Genomic DNA, 25,079 nt, shown 5'->3' on the forward strand with positions numbered 1-25,079 from the left:
AGGGAGTGCCTTATTATTAGATTTTAAAAAATACTGTTGAATAGGAATCCTTAAACCATAGAGAAATAGAACTAACATGAAGTTAGGTGCTTGCAGAACTCTAAATTTATTAGGTTGGTACATTGTAACCAATAGACAAAAAAACAGTTTCTGCTCAGTTTAAAAAGAATATGGCCGTGTTGGGGCCGTGTGTAAGTGTAAATATGAATGGGCACAATAATATTCATAGTCAGTTAACAAAATCGTTAGAGAGAATTTTGGAAGATGCTTACTTGAGTGGTGAATTAAAACTAAGTGGACGCAAGTTGAGAGAGTTTCCTAAACCTGTGAAGTTTGACCTGAGCGATACAGTTGTTGCTGGTAAGTCGAGTTTTATAAATAAATCGTGCTGCATTTCTATGCGTTTTACGTATAATATTTTATTTTGGGTCTTGTTTTGTGTTCTGTAAGTATAGCGGAGTGTTTTAGATACGTAACTATGTTATTTTTAAATGCCGGTTGCCGTAGCGTCGCGGTGCCTTTATTTGTCATCACATCGATCGAATGATACCACTTGAAACAGGAATTCTGATTCGATAGTTACCTGCATTTCTGAGAAATAACGAGGCGAAATTAGATATGGATCCTGTTTTTACGAAGCCAGATAAGCGATCGACTTTCCTTATCGATGTTTGGGAGATAAGTATCGACCGTTCTGCCATGTGATTCGTATTGTACAGTTATAAGCCGTTTTATTGATAGAAAAGTGCAGTCTGCACTTATGAGGATGTTTAATACGGGCTTAGAGATGATATGACTGTTAATAACCACTTAAATACCCACTTCAAGCCCTTATGGTTATCGACTAGCAAATTAACGAACGGAAAGCTAGGATAAGAGTATTTTTATGAGTGTATCTAGGTATATTTCGCTTCATAAAAGTTGTATTTTCACACTCTGTATCGACTTTTACCGTATTCTTTTTAATGTAGCCCTTGCAAACTTGCTCACAAGTCCAAACTCTAGGCCTAAACTTACCATGTATTTTAAATTTCGAATAAAATAACAGTTATGTAGCTAAAAAAATAAAATTTTAAGCTGTAATATGAATCAGCCAGTCCCGCATCTAATTATGCATATAAAATGTGCAGCTGCACATTTTCTTGTTGGAAACATGCATTTAAATGATAGGAAGTATCTATAAGATATTGTATAGGCATATAGCCGTCTCACAACCATGATATTTGAATACCTAAGTATTATAAAGGGGCTTCTTACAAGGCTTAGTCATAGGATGAAGCCAACTACAATATGCTTTCGAAGTACCAATGCACAGGAAAATACAGGCATTGGGAATTTACTGGACAATATCGCTACAGGTCACTTTGCAGTATTATTAAATAAATCATGTCATTATGGAACTTTATTGCATATATTTATTTATGGAATAAACATTGGCAATATGCCAATCTTCATAAGCAAAATTAGAAATAATGATGAAGTGTGTAAATTATTTATTTTATCAGCTGTTGTTGTTTATTTATTAGTGTTTTAAATCATTTGCATGAAAATCAAGTTTTACTATAAGATGATTTAACACCATACACCCATGGTTTTTTTTTTGCATTTCTTATCACCTGGGTCATCTCATTAAATTTTATCTACCTACTCACTAATTTCTCTTAATTCTCTATAAGTACTTTATACCTTAGTAATTTTCTATTCAACCACCTCAATAAATAAATAAAATATTACTAAAATCATCTTAACCCATAAAAATAACAAAGTACCTACCAAAAATAGATGTAAAGAGTTTATTAGGCGAAAATATTCCTAATGGCTGTATGAGTCGGTGACTTGTGCCCATAACTGGTTTCTTTTATCGCTACAAGCGCCACAGTATACAGAGAGACGCTATTCTAAAAAAAAAACGTATATTTTTTATTTCGGTATTTCGGCTTCGTATTGTCGTGGGCGTAGTGTAGTTTAGCGGGGTCAGTAAAACAGCTGTTTTGTCGGTACAAAGATATTTCATATCTCTGTTAAGAGGGCTATCACAAATTTTCGCGAATTCAAACGTTTTATACGAGTTTTGATGCTTTGGATATAGTCACAATAAAAAAACAAAAATAAGATTCAGAAAGTTTGATCATTTATCTTGAAAGTGTATTAAATAAATATTTTAATTTGTCTACGTACATCAGTAAAATCTTTGTCTCTGCAAAGGATGTTTCATAAAATGTTGCTTTTGGGTATCTTTTGATGCTTCGGTACTCCGAGGATATAGCAATTTAACCATTTATAAAAATGTTCAAGATACAACTATATCTTGTACTTGGAAGTGCTTAAATCAATTTATTACAATTCATACAGTATTACACCAAAAATAATTCTATAAAACTGAGAGTTACTGACAATTTTCCGTACGAAACTTTATTTTTTATCTATGAAAGTATAATCCAAATTCAAATAAAAAACATTTAATAATTAAGGTGGTATTGTTATAAAGCTTGAAAAAAAAAATTGGTCTATTTAAAAGTAAAACAATATTTTAAAATAATTTTTGTTTGCAATGCAAAAATCAATATAAATCTTGTGACGCGCGGCGTTCAACTTTAGTCAGCGCCAGGCGCTTACCGAGGAGGGACGTATCGCTCGCTGTTGCGCCGCGTAAACTCGCCGGAGTTCGAAAAATATAGCGCAACCTACGCATCTAACACGTTTTGATACTAGTGAGTTTTATTTTATTTATTAGTTATAATGATCTGATTGAAATGTAATATACATAAGTATTAGGCCATGATATTCTAATTCGAAAATGTTATAGATTGGGTTCTCTTTTTTTGATGTTGGTTATAAAGAAATATGTACGTAAATGTCATCGTCGTTAGTTTCGCTGTTGCATAATAATGTAATTGGACTTCTTTGATTCTTGCAGGATAATGAAAGCATATTTAATTCAGACTATCAGACTCAATTGAATACCAGTACAAATAATATGGTAAGTATTTTTTGTCACCCGCAAAAGGTATACGTGACATATTTGTTTTAATAAACTATCTACATTCCTAGTTTTCATTGTTGCAGGAAAATGAAGATACAATACATGGAAGACGAATTATAGATTTTAGTTTTTTTATAAATCAATTACTTATAATTGATAAACATGGTGAAAAGTTTGGTTGTCGATTAAACAATTTAAAAATTGTAAACGATTACTTGTTTATTGTAACTCAATCGAGCTATTCTAGGTTATAAAATTCATCGGTACAAATAATATTTCATAAACTATAAAAACAATAAATTATTTCGGAAAAAAGTGGCAAAGTCTCAAGTTTGTTTGTGCCGCGTGGCGGTCCGCAGGTGTGCGTTGCGTATTTCACTAGACGCACACATGCGCAAGTGCTGCCGGCTATCGTCTAATTTACCTACAACTGAGCAATTCGATTTTGTAATAGCGCTCTTAACACTGGTTATTAATCAGGTTTTCATCATCATCGGTAGGCATAAAAGATGGTGTAGTTTACCTACCTCATCGTCTCCCGAGCCTTTTCTTAATTACCTATTTGGTTAAAAATAGCGCCAAGGCAATAACTTGTCCTGTCCAAAAACTAGATACTTCTCCGATATTTGAAAATCTGGAGTCTCGAGGACTTCACAGTAGTCAAAATGTACGAAAAAACACTAGTACTGGGCAATTGCAAGTCCTCAAACAAATGGCTCACTTCAGAGGTGCTAATGACGAAAACTGTAAGCCAAAGCTTATGGTTCCATACCAATATACCATACAGAAGCAAAGCTTATAGGTAGGTCTACTCGATATTTACGCTACTGCGCCAAACGGAGTCCCTGGTCGGTTTTATTACTCTATCATCTGACCTTTAATGGGTATTACATCCATAGGCACAATATATTTGAAACACCGAAACGACATCTGTAAAACTTGTAAACTTTCACTTTATAAAATTCCAATAAAAATAATATACAAAACCGTAATACTTTACCGCATAACTACTGCAAACACCTACGCTAATGCAACCAGTTCTACGGTTCATTTCACAAGTCGCGTGGGATCACAAGAATATCTACCTACTTCGTTTTTCTTTTATAACTTCCATCGGCTTAATATACTATCCACAATTTACTGTACAGAAGACTGCTTATTATAACAAGTTATCATGGGGTACATGTCCATCGCCAAACATAAGGCTTAGAGTTTTCATCTTCATCTTACCCTTGGGACGTCCAATGCTGAATCATAAGACTCCTTTATTCTTTTCGAAAGGGCCGTTTGGAAGTGGCCTGTGATCAGCGCCTACTGACCTTTTACAGATTTGTAGGTGACAATTTACAAATCTTTTAATCTTACTGGGGCCCGATTCTCCTAAGTTAATAATGTCAAAATCTAATAGAAATCGAATCGCAATATGATCGTAATAGCAGTTTTAACCATATCGGGCATTCTGCTACTAATAAAAGACCAATCGTATTCGATTGACATTTGATTGGTTTGCGATTGGTCTGCTATTTTGGTGATTTTGGTTAAAAGTAGAATTCCGTGGGTCGCGGCTTACGCAGCCGCGCGCGGCTTACGACAGTCGTCGGCCGCGCGCGACAATAGTCAACCTATGAAAATGTATGGCGCCGCTGCCGAGGCTCGCGACAGTCGCGCGCGGCCGACGAAATTCGTAAGCCGCGCGCGGCATAGTTTTGAAATTAGTAGATTTTGTTCGTCCGTTCCCTCTAGTCGAAGTGCTAATTGATATCCTTGAAGAAGAAGAGGATGACGTATTGCTGTGGCTGTATTATGAAAATAGATTACCAATCGACCCTATTTTTAAAAAGTAGAAATGATGAAGGATACTACCCAATACTGATTCAAAAGCATTTGTATTGTAATGAAAACAAAAGGAAGTTTTGCCGACTAAATAAAAAACAATTCAATTCTGGTTTTACTAAAATTATACAGATGTTACTAAGCGCTAGACCATGTTGAGATGCATACGGCCGCGCGCGGCTTACGAAATTCGTCGGCCGCGCGCGACTGTCGCGGACCTCGGCAGCGGCGCCATACATTTTCATAGGTTGACTATTGTCGCGCGCGGCCGACGACTGTCGTAAGCCGCGCGCGGCTGTCGTAGCCGCTATCCACGGAATTCTACCTTTATACGGTAGTTTGCTCTACAATCATATTGCAATAGTTAATCATTTGCAGACAAAATGATTCATTATTGAATGACAGAAAAGGATAAAAACGTTTATTTCAAAGAAAAAATAGCGGAATGCCACTTACGTTTCAATCGTAATCGAGTCGGGATTGGATCGCAGTCGAACGTAAATCAAATGTTTTTAAGTAAAATTAGGAGAATCGTGCCCCTGATATGCTTTTTCTTTGAAACGTAATAAACTTTTTATTAGCCTTTGGCGTATCATTGTAATAAAATTATACCGTGTCTGATGGGACATTGTTGCAAATTGGCGTAAACTTCCTACCATTTATCTAAATGGGTCTTTCTTCCAAGGTTTGTACTTCCAGTTGTGTATTTAATGACTTGACCTTAGGGTGATCTCCACGCCTTATAACAAGGACACCTTTTTATCCAGTTCTTATTTGATCCTCAGAAACTAAGAATTTATTCTTCTCAATTCTTTATTTGCTCAAAAAAGATGCCTGAGGTCGATGTTCAAATTGAAGGTAACTGATAGCTGTAAGCCGTATTTCGAACAGTATAAGATCCTTACATTGCCATCTCTATACATTCTCGAAGTTGTCATGTTCGTAAAATGCAATCCTCATTTATTTCCGCGTCTTGAGGATGTAGCACATCGAAATAGACGTGATAAGAGCAAACTCTGTCTTCATCCGTGTAAAACTGCACTTATGCGCCGAAGTACATTTTGTATGGTACCTATCGTGTACAACAAATTGCCTAAGATCTGGAGAGAACTCAATACCGAAGCTCTGAAGCGCCGGCTCAAATTATTTTTAGTACAAAGAGCATACTATAATATTAAAGAGTTTCTCGATGAAAAAATATTAGATTTTAAGTAGAAAATGTTTATAGTATTAGTGTTTTAATGTTTTTAGTTTATAATTAATTTTGCAAATATTTGCATGCCATGGCAAATGGCAAACATGTTTTTAAGCACATATTTAATTCTACCTACCATCTTACATACATGCACCTGCGTGTGTATGTATGTATACACATGTTTATGGCGAATAAATTATTCTATTCTATTTGATCTTTATTCGTCAAATACGAGTCACATAATAGAATATCCACCAAGCCACCATTAAAAATTACATTTACACTTTAATAAATCAAAACTTTTCTGTACATCGGTTTTATACAAGTCTCACCTATCGAAAATACATCAATTTGAAATCCATAAGAACTATCTCCAATTTCAAGTAAAAGCTGATGTTCCATAAATACTGGACATGATACACTGTTAGTTAAGTAAACACCTGCGTAATGTTATAAAACGGTTAACGTTTAGATTTAGACAAAGAGCGCGTGTTTACTCTGTGATAATTACATACGAAAAGAGAGAGTGGCCAGTTTAATTTGTATGCTAAATACGGAAATGTACAAAGCTGAGAACGGCTTGAGTTTGTCGACAGCTAAGTATTGTACAATCTTGTGGGCTTAGATAAACATTGCTTTGAGAATATAATCACATGAACACAAGACTCCATAAACATATCATTAATACCGTGCTCTTATCATTATTAACTTTAGTGTTAGTCCTACAGCTCAGTCTTCTTCAATTTTCGATCCATATGATCGAAAAGACCGATCGAAGCTGCTCGGAAGCAGTTATTGATCTTTCTTTGTTTTTAAGCCATCCAGACGGCTACCTATTCAAAGCTTTTCTATTTTTCTATTCCGCCATTTTTAAAACCAGACATATTTTAGTCAGACCAGCGATTCTTACAATTGCCATCGTTCTCTGGTGGCTACAAATTGCCATCCATTCAAATAATGTTGCCCTTGCAGCGAAGTCCTCAGTCAAGGTCTTTAGCCTCCTAATCGGCGATGCCCTTAGCGTGTTTTTGCTTGGTAACATCGTACGTCTTGTAATGCCTGGCTGGAGGCTTTAATTTATCAAGTCTTTAGCTGTTACAGTTGGTTAAACGCGACGAATTCTGAATCATTTTGCGAGAAAATGTACTTAAGTTACAGATGTTCAAAATTCTGCGAAAAAGATGAGACACATAAAATAAGTAAACACTAGCTCAAAAGCCTATCCATTTCTAACATCAATCATGTCGAAGAATCCTATTTTTAGAATTCAGAGAAAATAATCTCTTATTCAAGACTGTATTACGAAAGGACAATGGGCACTTTGTATGAGATTTGGTACCCGCTCCAACAGTAACGTATGATATATCATTAGAAAGGTATTTACGTGAAAAATAATAAAAACTATGGGGCTTGCCTCAATTAGCTGTCCGATCCGAGTAACGATAAAAATTGAATCGACATAGAAACAAGCATGTCATCCATATATGCAAATTCATTAAGAGGCATATGTCGTCAGTGTAATAATTTTAAACTCAGTTAATAGACTTCTTACATTGTTTGAGATACACTCTATTATAATCTAAAGGTTGTAAAAGTCTATGGAGTCATACTGCGGAAACACAATCGTCATCTGATTTGACAAAAGTTCAAAACATTTCTATTCATCTTTTTGAAGAATAAATTCATCATTACCTCAGCACCTCTTGAGGAGCAAGATTAAGTCGTAATATGTACTATGTTAACATCGTCTCCTGACTTAACAACCTTAATTGATTGTAAATACTGAAAGACTTTTATCAAATACATCAGCTAGTTCTGCGTGAACTACAAAGGTTTGCACAGTCTTATTTTAAAGCAGTGGGCAGGCAAACATTCTAAGGCCAAATTCCTGTTTTTTTGTTACTTTACCAGTTTTTATTAAATCCAGTTGGATTTAAGAACTACATCTATGTTGATGATTTATGAACATTACACATTCTATTAGTCGATGTCACGCGAAATGGACAAGGATTTGGGACTAGTCGTCATAATAAACATTTTTTGCCTTGCCAAGACCTACGCAATGGTACTAGAATCAACACTGTTGGACAGGGTACCAAAACGCCCGTCGTCCTTTACGTCATGTCTGGCGGCGAAAAGGTCAAAGTAATCTTCAATTATTAAAACGCTCTTATTACGATTCTTGGAACCCACTTCAATTCAAACTTTTTTACTTTTTAAGAACTCCTCACATTTTGCAACATCAAAAAAAACTTGAACGATAAGTATCCATAAAAGGAGGTAGGTTGTATACTTTAAAAACAAAACGTCATCATCTCCCTTTATCTTCGTAGACAATGATGTAACTTCCTCTGAACCCTTGGCTATATTTTTTGTGTCAAAAGTATTGTGTTTCAAGTTAACAGTATAGAAACTGGAGCTTGCATGAAAAACGGTTGCTTGCGAGTATCAATTTCTTTTTAAAGTTTTTACTTGACAGCCAGTTTGTCAATTCCAGGTTTTTGTCTTCATGCGACTTTTTTCCAAATTGAGACGAAGAGAATTGAGAAAGTATACCTTCTTCATTTTATCAGTCTTTGTCATATTCAAAATGAATCAAGATTTTACATAAAATCTGATAGCTTAAGCAAAATTTATGTCATGACATTGTTTGTTTCTTCAGTTCACCCTTTGTGGCTTCAGTACAATCCTTGAATAGTTCAATAATAATCACAGCAGCAGGTATTGATGTATCAAGTATAACCTCGGCTTTATATAGAAGTCCAACAGTTAACCACAAGATACTTATGTATGCGTTCATACTATGACATCAGTAATCAATTGTATCATTATTTGAATCGGAAGTTTCTGTTGATTTGATTAAATAATTAATCTTAATGGAATCTTTATGTCATTACATTATCAAGGTCTTTAGACAATGATGAGTGATTTCATTCGACTAGCGTATAAGACAAAATGTTTAACATATATAAACACGGTAACATCTTTTTTAATAAAAAGAATATATATATTTACTGACAAAAAAGTACCTTTACATCGTGGTGGTTGACGTTGAGCCACAAACTAAGCGCCGCCTGTGTCTTGTGTAATAAGTTTTAGAATTCGTTTGTGAGTTATCCAATGTCTTCAATAATGGTTTTAACATCTCAATGTCATCATCAGATACAATCAATTTGAGCTATGCACTATCAAAAGTTTATAATATCTTATCCTCTGCTTTTCCGCTTTTAACGACTCCGTAGGTTGCATAAACGTGGTATTTTAACAGAGTAGGAACTCATTACTAATAGTTGCTAATTACATTTCACGAACAGTGCTAACATGGCGCTTCATTATGAGTTTTAGCTATTTCTGGTATTTTATTTGCTTTTAATTAGGCTGAAGGTAGTTTTTTAAAGGTCAAGTTTACATTACGCCATCAAATATACTTATTTAAAGCAATTGATATAATTTATTCAGATATTAGAATTCAATTTCATATTATTTGCATATAATTAATAAAACTTAATACATATCCATTCAAGAATATCAGAAAACTGGTTTCTCTACAACAGTTTACTGAACTTGAAAAGCACTAGTTTAAAATGCCGCCTCATTAGTAATTACAGAGCAAAAATAATAACAGGTACTCTTGAAGAACCAGGAACTGCTTCAAATGAGGGAAGCAGGTTATTATCCTTTTCCTTCAACTCTTGGCAGTTAAATACAGCTATTCTCCCGAAACCAGGTCATCGTGGAAACTGCAACCAAATGACGGAATAAAATGACACGAGCTCTGCGTGAAGTTACGAGAATCTAGTTCACAGGTTTAATTACTGGCTTGGGTTTTCCGAAATATTTTCTTTTAGCTGAAGTTTTATATTTTACATAAGAGCCTTTTAAGGTTCAGGTAATGGGCTAAACTGTCAGTAGTTTTTAGCATGACCTAAGATGTGCATGTGGTGCAAATCTTAGTAATGCGATTGAAACTGGTAAAATAATTGCAAATAATATCGCGCATCCAATTGATTCAATGGAGAACACTCGCGTGGCCGTCTTTCAGATTATTTCTCGCTTATATCTCGAAAGTGCGATGAAAGTGGTAATTGAGATTATTTACGCTTATCTTAAGATCTGTTTTGAGATTAATAAACAGACGTGCAGTTAAGCATACTTGGGTAGGCCCGGTCTTTGAAGCTTGCAATTTATTATCTGGATTAGAAATGCCGTGCGAAGATTCCGTACGGTAACTAAGAAGACATTTTAAATCGTATGTCAAGAAAATAGTCATCTCCCTGTATCTCTGGGAAAATTAATAGTTTGGTTTTATAAAAGTAGGTTTATGTGAGCAACCTATCCTAATATTTTCATCCCAAGTAAGTAGTTAGAATTATAATTTAGAATTCAGCACATGCATTGATGCTCGATGCGATAAAGATGTAAAAGCTCGTCGAGAAAGAATACATTTCAAGCTCGTTAAACGACATTAAAAGAGAAAAATAATGCCAATTATGTACAGAACATGAACTGAGGCATAATTCCTGTGTAGGTATATCCGAAGCTGACCCCAACATAGTTGGGAAAAGGCTCGGAGGATGGATGGTATATCCGAAGCTGTGCAAATAATTGCATAGTTCCCTATGTGCATTGAATCCCAGCCAGGCACATTGGCTGCAAAGTTTTGCGCTTCAACTTTACATGTTATAGTCCACGGTCCATGTAGTTACGGCAAAATACGAGTACATGCGACAGGTGCAGCCGAGCGCGCTTGAGCGTATCCACACTCCGGATACGGGGGGACGATAGCACCAGGTAATTCCAGTTCGCTGCCTGCTAATAAACAAACTATTCAAACTAATTCTCGCCCTTATGGACCCCACAATAAGGCACGCCCCAAAATTAAAAAGGCAAATGTTGCCGCGGAAAAAAACCGTCTCCTGTTTTGAGATCCCATTGAAAACGTTGACAGTTATAACGCAGGTACCATAACAAGTTCATGTGGGTGGATGCGTGGGTTGCCTGATGAAAAAAAAGTAAACAAACACCATATCGTTATCATTTAACGCTGTTGGTAACTGGTCCATGGGCTGACCTCTGTGTATTTTAATACTAGCCTTATCTCACTGACCCTTTTAATTTTCCAATACATTGCTTCATTGCCTTCGATGGTCGTGGCAAATTGACGTAAAATTAGCCCCAAGGGTAACTTTGCATACAAGTATTATTTATGCGTGTTTAAATATTCGCAAGTACCATAGTTTTGGCGAACTTTAAACTTTACAATGCATCATTCTTATTCGATTCGTTGGCCGATCGTGATGCTAAGAATATAGATGTTGCCCGAGTACGCGCGGTGAATACAAATCAATAGGCCTGTGAAGACCTGTATTGTCTTTTTGTTTAGTCGGATAATTTTAGCGCTGTAATAAATTAGTATGCAGGTGGATAGCAACTTCCTCCACGCTGGGTTTGTCTGGGCATGTCCTTAAATATTTACATAGTCGTAGGCGTCGCAGCGACGAGCTCACATAATATGTAGTCTGCTTGTTAGCCATCCGGACGAAAGGGTTTTATCCCTTTACTTCGTACTCGGGAATGTATTATGAACGAAAGCGGAGTATGCTTCGCAGCTTTAATTAATTTTACAGTATGTCCTGTTAAATTACTCCGGCGAAAAGTCAGTAGAATTATGCCATATTATAAAACTGTTGAATATACAACGTTTAAATAATAAGTAGGTACATGTATGATTTGAAAGTAAACGACATGCTCTGGGCCCAAACATAATTGCAACAAGGGCTATGATTTTGATCGAAATGTCTGCATACAGCATTACGGAGAAACGAAGCTATAATGATTACCATCTTAAAAGCGCAAGCAATAAATTCGATTGTCAAAACTGGAAAGCATGAAGCGTGCGCACACGCAAACAATAAGCTATCAATTTCAGACTTTCGTGCTGTTAACAACGAAGGCGTTACTTGAAATGGTTAATAAATATATCCAGACGAGAGGTAAGAGCTACCGCAAGACCGTCGATCACTTATCCTAACCAATATTATTGCTGTGAAAGTGTGTGTTTGTTCCACGTCGTAACACTGGCAAACGGTTTTGCCTTACTCAGAGTTAACCGTGAAACAGTCATGAATGATGAAATCCGAGGCACAAGACGCAGGTAGGAAAACCTGCAGAATTGCACACTTTTTCCTCAAATATGATGTTCAATTGGAATGTGTAATTTGGAGAGAAGAAAGCGATTCGTAATTAAATGTCGAAGAAAAATAATCATTTATGCACGCGAATCTGTAAATAAGTAAAATCTAGCGATCTAATAAAATCTGCGATTTCTAACAGTTTGCGTGCAGACCGGTCGTGGGAAGTGCATTGATTCAATTAAGAATATTAAATTAACTTCTCAGTATAGATCTGCGCCGGCGCACTTTATCGAGATCAAAATGCGCGTGAGTTTAAGTCTCGATTGGCAACAACACAAGAAGTATTATGTTCAGCCATCTTAGCGGCATGTGTTCGCGTTATTAGTTTATTTGTGAGTGGGTAATGCAATTGAGTTTTATTGAACCGTAGAGTAGTCACATGGACGAAATTTTTTAACGAAATATCGGTATCATGGGAAGCCACAAAGGACAGACAAATATAAAGTATTGGATATTAATTAAATGTAAATAGATTAAGGTCAAAGTATACTTGGTCCTTATCGATAGACTACACTAAATGTACAGAAACATTATCCCAATTCCCCTATTTCGTATTCGTGTTAACAACGACCAATCTTATGTCACAATATATCACCAGTTCATGGCCTCCTCATTTTTTCTACTTCGTCATCCAATTAATTAGTATTTTGTGTTAAATCTCTAGGTAATACGTGTCATTGCCCGCCTGTTGCCGTTAGTTCAATTAATTTCAGTAATTGCCATCGAAGTGGGTATATTTAGTCACGATAATGGGATATCCATTCTGGGAATTTGTCGGTCTTCTAGACTAATAAAGTCCAATTATGTCTGGCTTTGGAGTGGAAGTACTAATTTCGAGGAATAGACTACTTTTGCTTCTTTTCAGTTTTATTGGAAGCAGCGGATTAGAAGCCCGATGTATTTTGATTGAAAGAAAAAAACAACACAATCTTCTAACTTATAAGACAGTAGAAGACGGAAATATCAAGTTTATTCAAAGCCATATAAGACGAGTGGATAATCAGTGGAAGTTTAGCCCATCGCCTACCACCTTAAAAACCCGTTTCAGCTGATGTTACAATATGTACACAACAAAACTACAAATAGTATATTTATGACTAAGATTTATTTCAACTGTATTGGTTCTTTCTTCTTTCTTAATCATCCCAAATCTCTTGTGGATTATACGAAGCTGAGCCAACAGCTATGAGGGTTCCCAAAATCAATCAATAGTTGTAGGAAAAATTTCTACCTACCCCGTATACTTACTGCCCCTCTGTACTCTCCCTTTCGTTTCAACACATAATAAAGACGAACACGCAAACACATCTTGCATTGAAAACTCGCAAGTTCACGAAATTGGTACCGTATTGCAATTTGACGTTTAGTACTCTGCAGTAAAGGCTAGATGCTTTCCCGATATCTTGAGATCTACTATCGGAGATTGGCCTGGTTTTTGGCAGACATATTATGCTAACATTAGCAAAGTGCCATGCCAGCAGTGCCACCAAAAGTTTTGTTTTCTCCCAAAACTTACAGTGGACGTATTTCTGAGACCACTTTTGCCAACTTAAGCTGTAATAGATTTACGCTTAATGTAGCATTAGCGTGTGTGGTTGCCCTTAAACATTTCTATTCTGTAACGCGATTTGGCAACCACATTAAAGTCATTCGCAATCGTTTGATTCAGCTATCAAGCTTATCCATCTCATTCAAGTGTTTGCGCTAGACTGATCTACGACACATAAATTGGACTTTCATTGCTTCTGAGGTTATTGCCCAGAACCCAAAATATGATATAACCGCAATAAAACCCACTTTCGTCAGGTAGGTTGTAGGGTTATAAGCAGCTTATACACTCAATATTTCCTTTTATTGCTGGAAAGCAATCTCAATATTACCAATACTTTGTAAATAATAATTCTAGGCACCGTCAGCCCCTCTCAGCTCGCCCTTTACGTTTCGCCGCATCGAATGCTGCATCGGCATCGTCACTGACCCACATTGTAGGCGTTAACTCAACGGGCACTCATAAGAGGGTTGCTGTTTTTTTCATATGCATATTTTATGTAGATGAAGCACCTAACAACTGATTTTTTTCCTCGTTTCATCGCAAGTTCCGCTCAAAATAATTTTTCCAATCTTCCTTGCATTATTCATCTTTTTTTTGAGGCAGTTGTAAAGAGCTCGTGCATTAGACAAATGAGAGATTTGGTAATTGGTAATGCTTTGCTTTCAACTAAAGTACTTAGTACTTCACGATCTTAAAGGAACCACACGTTTGGCCATTAGAAAGTGCACTAGCTGCAAGTTCCTAGATCATAGATATGGATGCTTTCTGGATTAATAGCATGGTTATTAATTCAATTGCGATTTATATCGAGTACTACCTATAAAATAATGACACAAAGAAGCATTAGATTTATATTCATTCAAGTTTAATTTACTTACCTTTTAATAAAACACGACGTGTTTCCAATTAGTTTTATGAATATGGCTTGTAATAATAATGTACGTACTTGTTAGGCACGCGATTTGCAAAACACTTTGTCAGCACAAATAGAAACAGTTTGTCTAGAAATTCCGCTGACTGTTAACATAGTTGAAGCCAGCTATGTAATTTATTATCTAGTAGTGGCAATCAACTGGAAAGCAACTGAGCTATCACTGATAGTATTAATTGAAAATCAAATTATCGGGATGTGTAATTCATTAGCGTCTATCTGAGCACTAAGATTAGAGTTAAAGCTTTTCATGCTTAAGTGATTAATCAACAGCATCCCTTCGATATCTGTTTCCACTTGAAGAGCTCTCCTGTTATCGAGCACATGTATTGGTATCGAGAATACGGGCTAAAAATAGTTTGTCGTTAATTGGAGTGCTAGATAGATAGACTCCTATAAGATTTTTCCATGTTCTATTCCAAAAATGTTACGCAAAAAGTTTTAGTGTACTCATTTCTGGTTTGTTTTTTTTAACATTATGTACAATGATAACCTCAAGCATTTTCTCTTCGTTTTCAAAGAAACGTTAGTAATCCTATAATGTTTCAACTAATCTTTCTTCCTAAACTCGTAAAAGCTCAATATGCTTACAGCTTTCAAAGCACCGTTATGTAATTGCCTTTTATGTTCCCTGCGATAGCTTGTGTAATCTGTCCTTCGTCTTTATGTCTGTTAATTGTGTTAACGTCCCATAAAATTATGGTTTGCTGTAACACTATCGGGTCCATGGTCTCTTTGTGTATTTGGTGTTAACGTGGCTTTGCATTGTCGATGTTTCTTTGAAATTTCATGAGCTAGTTGTGTAAGTTTTAGTATATACTTGTTTATCAATGGCGATATACTGAAGTTACATAAAAATGCATTTATTTCAAAATTCAGAAAAGCCAATGGAACAACATTTAGTTACATCGACACCATATCTATTCCCTTTGAAACGACTTAAATGTACAACCATATATGGTTGAAAATTGAATAATCCACGGTAGAATGTCAGAGATGAATGCCCAATTGTATCGTGAGCTAAGCTTCAATGCGGCGACTTGCGCAAGAAATAGCATTGTGAATAGGACATTTGGCTCGCCTGAACTTTCGGTGCTTTGTATACAATATGGAAAATGCATCGTTTAACATAAACGGTAGTAGTTACGCTAAATATTTCCCATTTACGTCTCGGATAAAAGATGGCGTTCATTATGAAATTAAGTGGTTTTAAAATTACACAAATGGCTGAACAGTACAATGTTCTTACGTATAATTCAATTGATCTATTATGTTATCAACTGTGTAAACATTGAAGAATCCTAGATCAATGATATTAAAATCAGAATTTATTTGAATAACAAAATTACAATTAGTCTTGGACAATGAATACTAATTAAGTGAGTCATCGTCACTTTCGCCATCAACCCTTTAAGACGTAGGCCTTGGTTATTTCCTGACGTCACGTCCTCATCGTGAGACGGAACTGCGCTTCCTTCACTTTCCGGTCGGTTGCGCTGGTCCCTTGCAACCATCACACGGCCGGGAAAGGCTATTGTTCCATGCCATTGTCCCTAACTTGAGTGATGTACCAGAAAACTGCTAGTACCTATTACTTGGTGTATCTTTGATTTGTTCTGTGACCTAATCACCAATTTCATGGATATTACTTACGCTTTTTTTGTGTCAGAATCAGGATTTATAAACTAGTTGCGAACTGTTGCCGTTCCGTTATCTGCAATCAGATTAAGTTTTGGTTATTGCCATAACAGTTCATCAACGACCACTTCTTTATCTAATCAATTAAGCATCACCATCAAACGGAATGCCTTTGCGTCTCAAAGAGTTGTAAATCAATATTCTTGCTGGCCCTTTACATTCCGTTCGCTGTCAAGTCCCGTTCATCATAGCACGAGGTTGCTTATCGTATACCTTTATATGTGCATTTAATTAAACTTAGTTCTCTGTTAACGAGCTACAGATTTCTTATATCAACGTTCCATTACTGAACGTCCAGAAATAAACTAAAAATAGGACGACTCATCTTTTCCTCGTAATCCGCACATGTTTTAACGTCAATAAAATGTGTAGCTCATTACTCATGGCACCTAATAAAATTCTCAACATTCCTACTACAGTTTATTACCAAATACAATATTTCAGTTCATTCCTCTCTTTGAAGATAGTTTTGCCAAAACATGCTACCATCATAGAGCATTAGTCATCCGCATGCAAATCTTGGCAGGGAACTCGCGCAAATTCGGGTCACACACCAGATCTATTTAGTCAAGACTTTCGGGAATATGCCGGACATATGTTTGACTCTTTTGCTTTATACATGTGCAGAAGTACTTTGTTTTTTATTCGGCCTAAAAAGTTTTCTGTATTCCTCAAAAAGTATAGCGTAAAATTTTTATTGTAGTTCATACGAAAATACTTCTAAGGAAAGACCTTTACAATCAGAGCGTTCAATAAATGTCCCCACATAACAGTTGGTCACGAACTTGAAATATAATACAGTTTCGTCGCGTGCCCTCTGCCTGCTGTTATTATAGTCCTCCGGCGCTGCGCGGGCGCATGTCACGAGGGGGCCCCACACGTGCCCCATTATGAATTCAAATCGTCTTCAAACAAAATGAATAAACACGATGATACAAGATTATGGCTCAGGATGTACTCAACTTTCGGGATTATACAATACCACAGAAAATATTATATACGATTAAATAAAAATTTTCAGGAATACCGAAATAAAAATTTTCAGTATATATATTTAAAACGAATGCTTATTTAATTTTAAAAAAGTCATAACAATAAATATTTCAATAATTAAAACTCGTAGAACTCCGCCTTGTATATGCAATGAGAACCTGGTGTTATGGGCTCATCGTCGTATCTATCAAAGTTTGTGGTGTCACCTGGTCCTTTGTATTTAGGAACAAAAGGAGGATTCGTCCTGCAGTTGAGAATAGACTCCCATTCGAGACCTTTAAACCACCTATGGTTCTTGAAATCCATAACTCCGTTTTTCATCACACCAAAACGATGGGTTATATCAACTTGGAGAATATTTCTGATTAAATCTCTTAGATCGCTGGAAAAGCTTGAAGGACATCTGTATTTACCCCCTACAATTTTCTCATATGTCTTCATTGGCTCGTTTGCGTAGAAAGGCGGGTAACCTGCGTTCATTTCGTATAAAAGTACCCCAAAGGACCACCAGTCTACAGAGAACCCATACCCTTTACTCAAGATAAGTTCAGGAGCTAAGTATTCTGGCGTCCCACACAAAGTCCAAGTTCTTCCTTGTAATATTTTGCAAAATCCAAAATCAGTTATTTTCAAATACCCCGATCTGTCGACAAGAATGTTTTCGGGTTTCAGGTCGCGGTAAACTAGGTTACAGAAATGCATATATTCCAAGGCCAAAACTACTTGGCTAGCGTAAAATTTTGCTAATGGCTCTTCGAACTTACCCATTCGTCGAAGATGGGTAAACATTTCACCGCCTTGTACGAATGGCATAATAAAATATACATAGCTGTTATCCTTGAAGCTGAATTCCATGTAAACTGTGAAGGGAAACCTGATAGCTTCAAGAATGCGTTTTTCGTTAAGTGTGTGCTCAACCTGTTTCATCTTTACTATCTTTTCTTTTTCCAACACTTTCATTGCGTAAAGTTTATAGGTTGTTGCATGCTTTAATAATATAACTCTGCCAAAAGCTCCTGTACCAAGAGTTTTTACTCTTTCCAGTTCGGTTAAATCAAAAATTTTTTTGGTTCTTTTGCACCATTTCTCATCGAAATCATTCTTTAATTTCCTCAAGTATTTGGTGTATTGCTCTTGCTGCTGTGGTGTGTATCCGTCGTGCGTATCTTCGTCAGATCTACTATAGGTTGCATCCTTTGAAGGTCCGAAGCCTTTACGGGAATACATTTTAATTTAAATTTGTAGTGCAATTGACATTTGAAATAAACATCGTAGCCACCGCGATTGTGATTTGCATATAAAATGCGACGAAAAAGAGGTGTTCTTACCAGGTATTGCCAGGAAATTTGTGATTTCCTAACAGCAATTCGGAAGGGAATCGTAGATACGTTTATGTTTTTAACGAGATCGAAAGTTTGGGAGGGTGTTGGGGAGTGCGGGGCGAAGGGTGAACGAACTGACTGAGGGGGATAGGTGGTGGGATCAGCTGTGTTTAGGGGCGACACGCCATGCCGCCGACAGCCGGTCGCCGTCCCGACCGGTGTATTGATCAGACGGCACGTGTAACTTGCATTTGTGCGAAACTTCAAAACACTGCGTATGTTCGAACAAAATTCGCTTTAAATAAGCGTCTGCATCTTCAAAAGTTTCTGAAACCACAGTCATGCTTTCGACCTTTTTAATCGCATTATAAGGTAAAATATAGGTTTGCTTGACCAATTGTACCTCGATAAACAATCTAGATTCAGCAAAGCATTTGTCTGGGCCGCACCTTATTTCTCTAACTTTCGTCTATCAAAATTATCTTAACGATGTCCAATGGATATAAATTCGATGAATTACTATTTACTTTCGTTTTCGGATCTATGAAGCTGAACGTTGGCCAACAAGTCTTCTTATATTGTATGTAATTATAAACTGTTCTCTTTTGTAATGCTCTCTGCAACCGTTATAATCATCTGCGTCCTAAAGAACAATGAATAAAAGTATTATTAGATCTTATTAAGCATTATTAAGGTCGGAAGCGATACAGTCGCGAAAAAAGTTATAGCCTCTAGCACTCGTTACAGTACCGTTATCAAGACACCTACTGGCGCGTACGATTGTACAAATGTACACTCCTTTTTTATAACCATGACGCATGCGCGGACGTTTCATATGTACCATGAATACTATGATGGAATGTCCGATCCACGTTTTCATCATCACACTTTAGTAGGGCTTAATGACGTAAGTGGGCTATGTTTATTTGTTTCCCGTCAGAGCGTTTCAGAATCATGGTTTCGTTTTGAAGTTATTGGTTGATGTGGCAGTAACTAGTGGCATACATTCAAAGTCACACATTATTGAAATACATGAAGACGACCTCTTCGAGTGCTAATTTGATAGCAGTCGTAAATTCTATAATTCTATAATCGTATTCGCAGATTTGAAAAAAACATTGACACGAGAGTCTTCTATTTAAAAACAAACCTACATTCCATAACCCGATCGCTATAATCTAAAGAACGTGTAACCTTTGCATGAATACCTATCCTTTTGTCATCAATACCGACTCTCACGGGACTACCGTGTACGATAACACAACATACAGCTAATTAATTAACAACACCAGCTAGGTCGCGTTCTTGTTCATGCCAGGCCATCTCATTTGCATTGTTCGAGTGATTTGTTATTCAATCTACACCGGTGTCACCGTAACATACCGTGTACTGTCTACAGTCTACATGTTAACGGTCGGGATCGTATTGCCACATCGATTCATTGCGAGCAAGCTTTCGATTGATGGACTAACCTGATACTGAGACATGTTTTGTAAGACGTTGATACAGCAGTTTATGTTTGCCAGGTTTCATGTTAACTAGCGTTTTTTTAAGGAGTGTCAGACAAATATAATTGGCTGCAGTTTCTTAGGATATTCCGGCGTACAAAGGGAATTTGGGACAAATACTCTATGGTAGATTTGGTCTAATTGCTGGTTTAATCCGGAACACATCTGAAGACACTTTTTTCTAAAATAATGTTGACTCTGTCATGTCTGACATCACGATTGAGTGTTTATGATGGTTCACATTCAAAGAATTATAAGTGTTCAAGCATCGCAAGTTTCCTCAGGTGTTTAATAAAATGTTACGCCGGATGACTTTATAGCATGATGTAATGCAACCTCAGTAACGATAGGTGCGTATTATGCTGGCAACAATCTTGATGAATTGCTGCCAAGGCCAAGGAGCCTCACACTGATTTCTGTACGTGCTCATCAATTTGCTTGTCTCGGAGTTTTATAGCGGTCGACATGATAAACAGGGATTGAGATATCATCGGCGCTGTCTTTGATCAACTTTAGCGTCGTAACATGAAAATTGATGCGCCCAGACTGTGATTACCTGTCCACGCAACGCCATAGATCGTGGAATGCAAATTGAAGAGTTCAACTGCATACTGCGCCACATTTCCAATACCTACGTGACATAACACTGAATTTGAAATAGACATGTACTGCGTTGATCTATTGAATTATCCAACAAAATAGATTAACCTGGCCATATTGGTGTTGTTGCAATTTATTGAGATAGCCAAACCTTTGTAAGCCGTTTGAGATTTATATGACTCGGTCGCCGGTCAAGGTTGTTAGAGGCCCGCAGTCCGTAGCGCATGTGTCGGCAACTTGGCACGTCACCAGATATTCAATCTAGGCAATAAATTTCGCTACATAAAGAGTGTCTTTTACTCGACATAAGTGGGTTTAAATGGCAGTAGGTAATGCTCAATATAACTTGGAATTGTTTCTAGGCCGCGATAATAACAACGATTATGGCGACGAAAATAGAGCCGTGACCAGAAGTCGTTATTTGTCATCGAGATGGTTTGTGATATTTGTGTAGGCACAGGAAGATACAACACCAAAAAAATAGAATCTGAAAACCAACGGAAACGTAGAGGACACGTTTTTTAAGGACATCATTTTGATGCACGTACATTTCCATTTTTGAGTATCCGGCGTTTTTAAATGTATGATGTTACCAGGAAAATGTGTGGTAGAGTAAAAACTAGGCTCGTTAGCAAAGCCACGTGGTAATGACGGTTATTTTTCGAGGACACCAAACAACGTAAAAACTAGGTTGCAAACTTGTTCTCAATTATTTGGAGCTAACCAGTTCCCGAGTACGGCGAATATTCATAGCTTGTTTATTTCGTTTGTTTTGAATTTGGTAGCGAATTTCTGCTAGTTTTGGACGTGAAAGTAAATAAGATAGTGCATGCCTGATACCTGTACCTATAATGATTTATTTTATTACCGAATACATAATATCCACTAGGAATTGTTGCTCCGATAACCAGAACTAAGTTGTGAAACATGAAATTCAATATGATGTAGTCTTGCCACAATACAGGATTAATGATGCGATACAATCTTCAATTGTATTCAGTATAACATTGCCCGTATAGTATTGTTTCCATATTTACATACTTTCATTCAGTGTATTTTATGAATCGCGCTAAAAGGTTCTGACATTATCAAGGGTATCAGTTGACAAGGGCACAATGTTTACTTGTGATAATATCTACCTCTAGGCATTGCCTATACTGTATTTTCTATCAGCTTATTGTCAACACTTAATCGAAAGTAAATAGGTATTTGCTATATCTGAAGATTCAATTTCTCGAGACTTTATGCCGTGCTATTTTATTCCAACCTTTGTCATTTACGTTGTCAATCAAAAGTTCAGGGTTGTTTTGTGGCTGTGGCACATTATCTAATGGCCTTTAGCTGTCAGCCCTTCCTTCGTCATTTAGAAATAGATCACCTTTTGTATAAAAATACATTCTATCCCAGGGTAGCCTTTTGCAGAATACCACATGTTTTGCATGCTGATACACTGGGAATAGAAACGACGAAAGCAAACTGGAATCCAGAGGGTATACCAATATGAGTCTGCGAAAAACAGGACCCGAGATAGAATCTGTATGTAACAGGTAGAACATTCGCCTGCAATAAGGGCAAAGTACTGTAGATGAAATTATAAACAGATTACCTGCCTCGCTTTAATTAATTACGCTTGAACATTACACGTATTAGCCGACAACACGCAAGAATCATTTTTAAGGTTCTTGGAAAGCTTTTGATTGTAAACATCTTGTCAGTATCCGTCAATAAAGTGTAATTTTACACTGTGGTGGCCACTGTTTGTGTTCCATTTACTAATAACGACCACTGTCCCGCCTGATCGTTCAACAGGCTTACATCATCAGAAACTGCAGTGTGTTGATCTTGAATTTATTTTTGTTGTACCTATAAACTGCGCCGAGCTTTGTACCCTTTGATGTCGCTCGATTGGTTCGCCTACGTGATATTTTTACGCTTATTAATTCTCATCAAACGCTTAAGAGAATAATTATGTAACACGTTATGTCATTGCAGGCTTCGTTATTTATTTTGAAACGTACTATTATTGGAAGTTATATTCTCACACTTCACTAGCATTTGTAGGAGAAATGTTTACATAACAAGCTCTCGAGTTTTACTAGGTGTATTAGTTGTGAGAGCACCAGTACTAAGACATATCGTTTTGAGATTACTCAGCGTCGTGAGTCATAAGTCTTGTAACCAACACGTTGTATTTATGACAGCGGCCGGAAACTCTAGGATATAATCACCAAATGCCAGGACTTGGAGTGTTGTCCTCGAAGTTATTAAGTCTAACGCTGGCCTCAATTGCGTTAGATTTATGAATGTGTCCGAGCTGTTGATGAATAACGCGTTTCAGATTAGCTCTTGTTCTGATTAATTGCGAACAAGATACAAGTATTCTCGGTTGTCTCGTCTATTTATTATCTTCCAAATGTATTCTTCTCAGGAGTAGTCTATTACTACAATACTAATGGTAAATCCCAAAACGAACTTATAACTCTAGTAAGTATGTCAACTACTTTGAGTTGGAATACACTCAACTCATAACCTTTTCATAGCCTCATCAAACGTGTCATATTTAATGTTAACCGTTCCTGAAACTCGCTCGTAATTACAAGAAGCAAGGAGGCCTCAAGAATTAAAATTTTCATCAAGTCTGGAGTAGTTATTCTCATGTTCATTGTTCAAAGGCGTGCCTCCAGTCATTATGCTTAGGAGACCTCCTTTTGTCACCGCCCACGTTGTCTGTCAACGAGGAAAAGAAACCTTTATTCTCAGCCTTTACACAGGAACGAGCCTTGATGAACTTCGTCTTTCTAGGCTCGTGTTTGAAGATTGGAGTGACTTTCTCATTGTTTTAAGTATTAAAACGTTGAAAACTGTTTTAATGGATCTTGGAACTTCGTTTTATGGTTTGTTAGGTTCGTCTTGGCGGAGGTTTTTATTTGTAGAGACCACGTAAAGTACCTACCTTATTAAGTCCTAAGTTTAGTTATAGCAACGAAAATTAATAAGCCTAATGTCGTGACGATTTAGGGTAATATCCTGATCCATTTCCCAAAAAGTAATGTATAGTTAGAACTGCTCCTTGGAGCGTATCCATTAACTATATTACTTGTGCGCATTATCAGTATTAAAAAAATTAGGTCGACGGTATTATATCACGAGGTTCACGATATCATTTACGATATTTTGCCAGTCGGTTTAAGTGCCCTCAGACAGATAGCGCGGTACGAATTTGCGTGCCAAATTAGAGACTGTCATTTAGTTCAATCGATCTAATTGCTGATATAACATTATCTGAATCGTAATCGAGATTCATTGAAAACATTTTAAGTTGTTTCTCAAACATCACATTGTACCGCTGTAAGATATAATAAACCATTGAAAAATCTCTATCCTCCAGACGAATAGCTAGCCAGTAATAGACAGTGCTGAAGTATTTCTAGAGAGATGAATGAATGTAATCTGCAATGAAGAAGTAAAAGCTCAAAGCTCACAAGTACAAATAAACCTCATAGAATCTCCGTAAACATTTTACTGAACGCAAGTATTCATGAAAAGAAAATCGTATTTTTTTAAATAAAAACCGTTCATGAAAATATTTTTTTATATTTGCAGCACATCCTACGGCTTCCTTTATACTTTAAGCGTTCACTCATCATCCAATTATTATATTTCAAGACACTTAACGGTATAATAACACTGTAACTGCAGGAAAACGTTGAAATTATAGTTGAGAAAAAGTTAAAACGAATGCACTGGACAGTTCTCACGAAACTGTGTAAGGAGAAACCAGTTTTGGTGCAGTCTCGCCCATTGATTGTTGACACACATTTTTGAGGCGTGCGAGTGATTCAACTTCAGATACGTACTGTTATAGATAACTTGTTAATATATCGTTCGTAGTCATTGACTGTGTCTCGATTGCCTACATTATTTTTCTTATAGCTGATAATATTTTTTTAACGTCTGCTACGATCTGAATGTCTGTTTAGTTGACGCAGACATTTTTGGCACGAATATGTTTGTTTTGAAACGAAGCCGACGACGTAAATCAAAAAGTTGAATTTACTGCTCTGAAATGTTATTAATTTGAAACTTAACAAGCCAGAATCACCATTAAATAAAATCATTGCAAACATTCATCTTCACTGAAACGTTAACTGATTTATTTTTTGACCTGCCTCGTACTTGACTTAACCACCATTTGGGGCAAGTCTTCCCAAAAGCCTGTGGTATTATGAGCATTTATCATTTTCAGAAGCCAACTCCGGCTGTTACTACC

At 36.6% G+C, this 25,079-nt stretch overlaps 2 protein-coding genes and 1 long non-coding RNA gene across 5 annotated transcripts in view; 2 read left to right on the forward strand and 1 right to left on the reverse strand.

Moving 5' to 3' along the window:
- Positions 1-142: 142 nt before the first annotated feature.
- LOC110371033 (leucine-rich repeat and calponin homology domain-containing protein) overlaps positions 143-25,079 on the forward strand; it is a 54,350-nt gene continuing 29,413 nt past the window's right edge. For all 3 annotated transcript variants that reach the window (XM_064035049.1, XM_021327109.3, XM_064035048.1), the window contains exon 1: positions 143-360. In XM_064035049.1, the coding sequence (XP_063891119.1) occupies positions 171-360 (190 nt within the window). In that variant the 5' untranslated portion in view covers positions 143-170. The remainder of the gene's footprint in view (positions 361-25,079) is intronic.
- On the forward strand, positions 2,594-3,451 carry LOC135117028 (uncharacterized). The gene is made up of 2 exons (XR_010276594.1): positions 2,594-2,980; positions 3,067-3,451. It is a non-coding gene; the product is annotated as an uncharacterized LOC135117028 (long non-coding RNA).
- Positions 17,457-18,606, reverse strand: LOC126056703 (cAMP-dependent protein kinase catalytic subunit alpha-like). Its single transcript, XM_049850451.2, has one exon. It carries the CDS (start codon positions 18,604-18,606, stop codon positions 17,497-17,499), a length of 1,110 nt encoding a protein of 369 aa, XP_049706408.2. The 3' UTR covers positions 17,457-17,496.

This window comes from Helicoverpa armigera, chromosome 6, assembly GCF_030705265.1.
Source record: "Helicoverpa armigera isolate CAAS_96S chromosome 6, ASM3070526v1, whole genome shotgun sequence".
Taxonomy (NCBI): Eukaryota; Metazoa; Arthropoda; class Insecta; order Lepidoptera; family Noctuidae; genus Helicoverpa; species Helicoverpa armigera.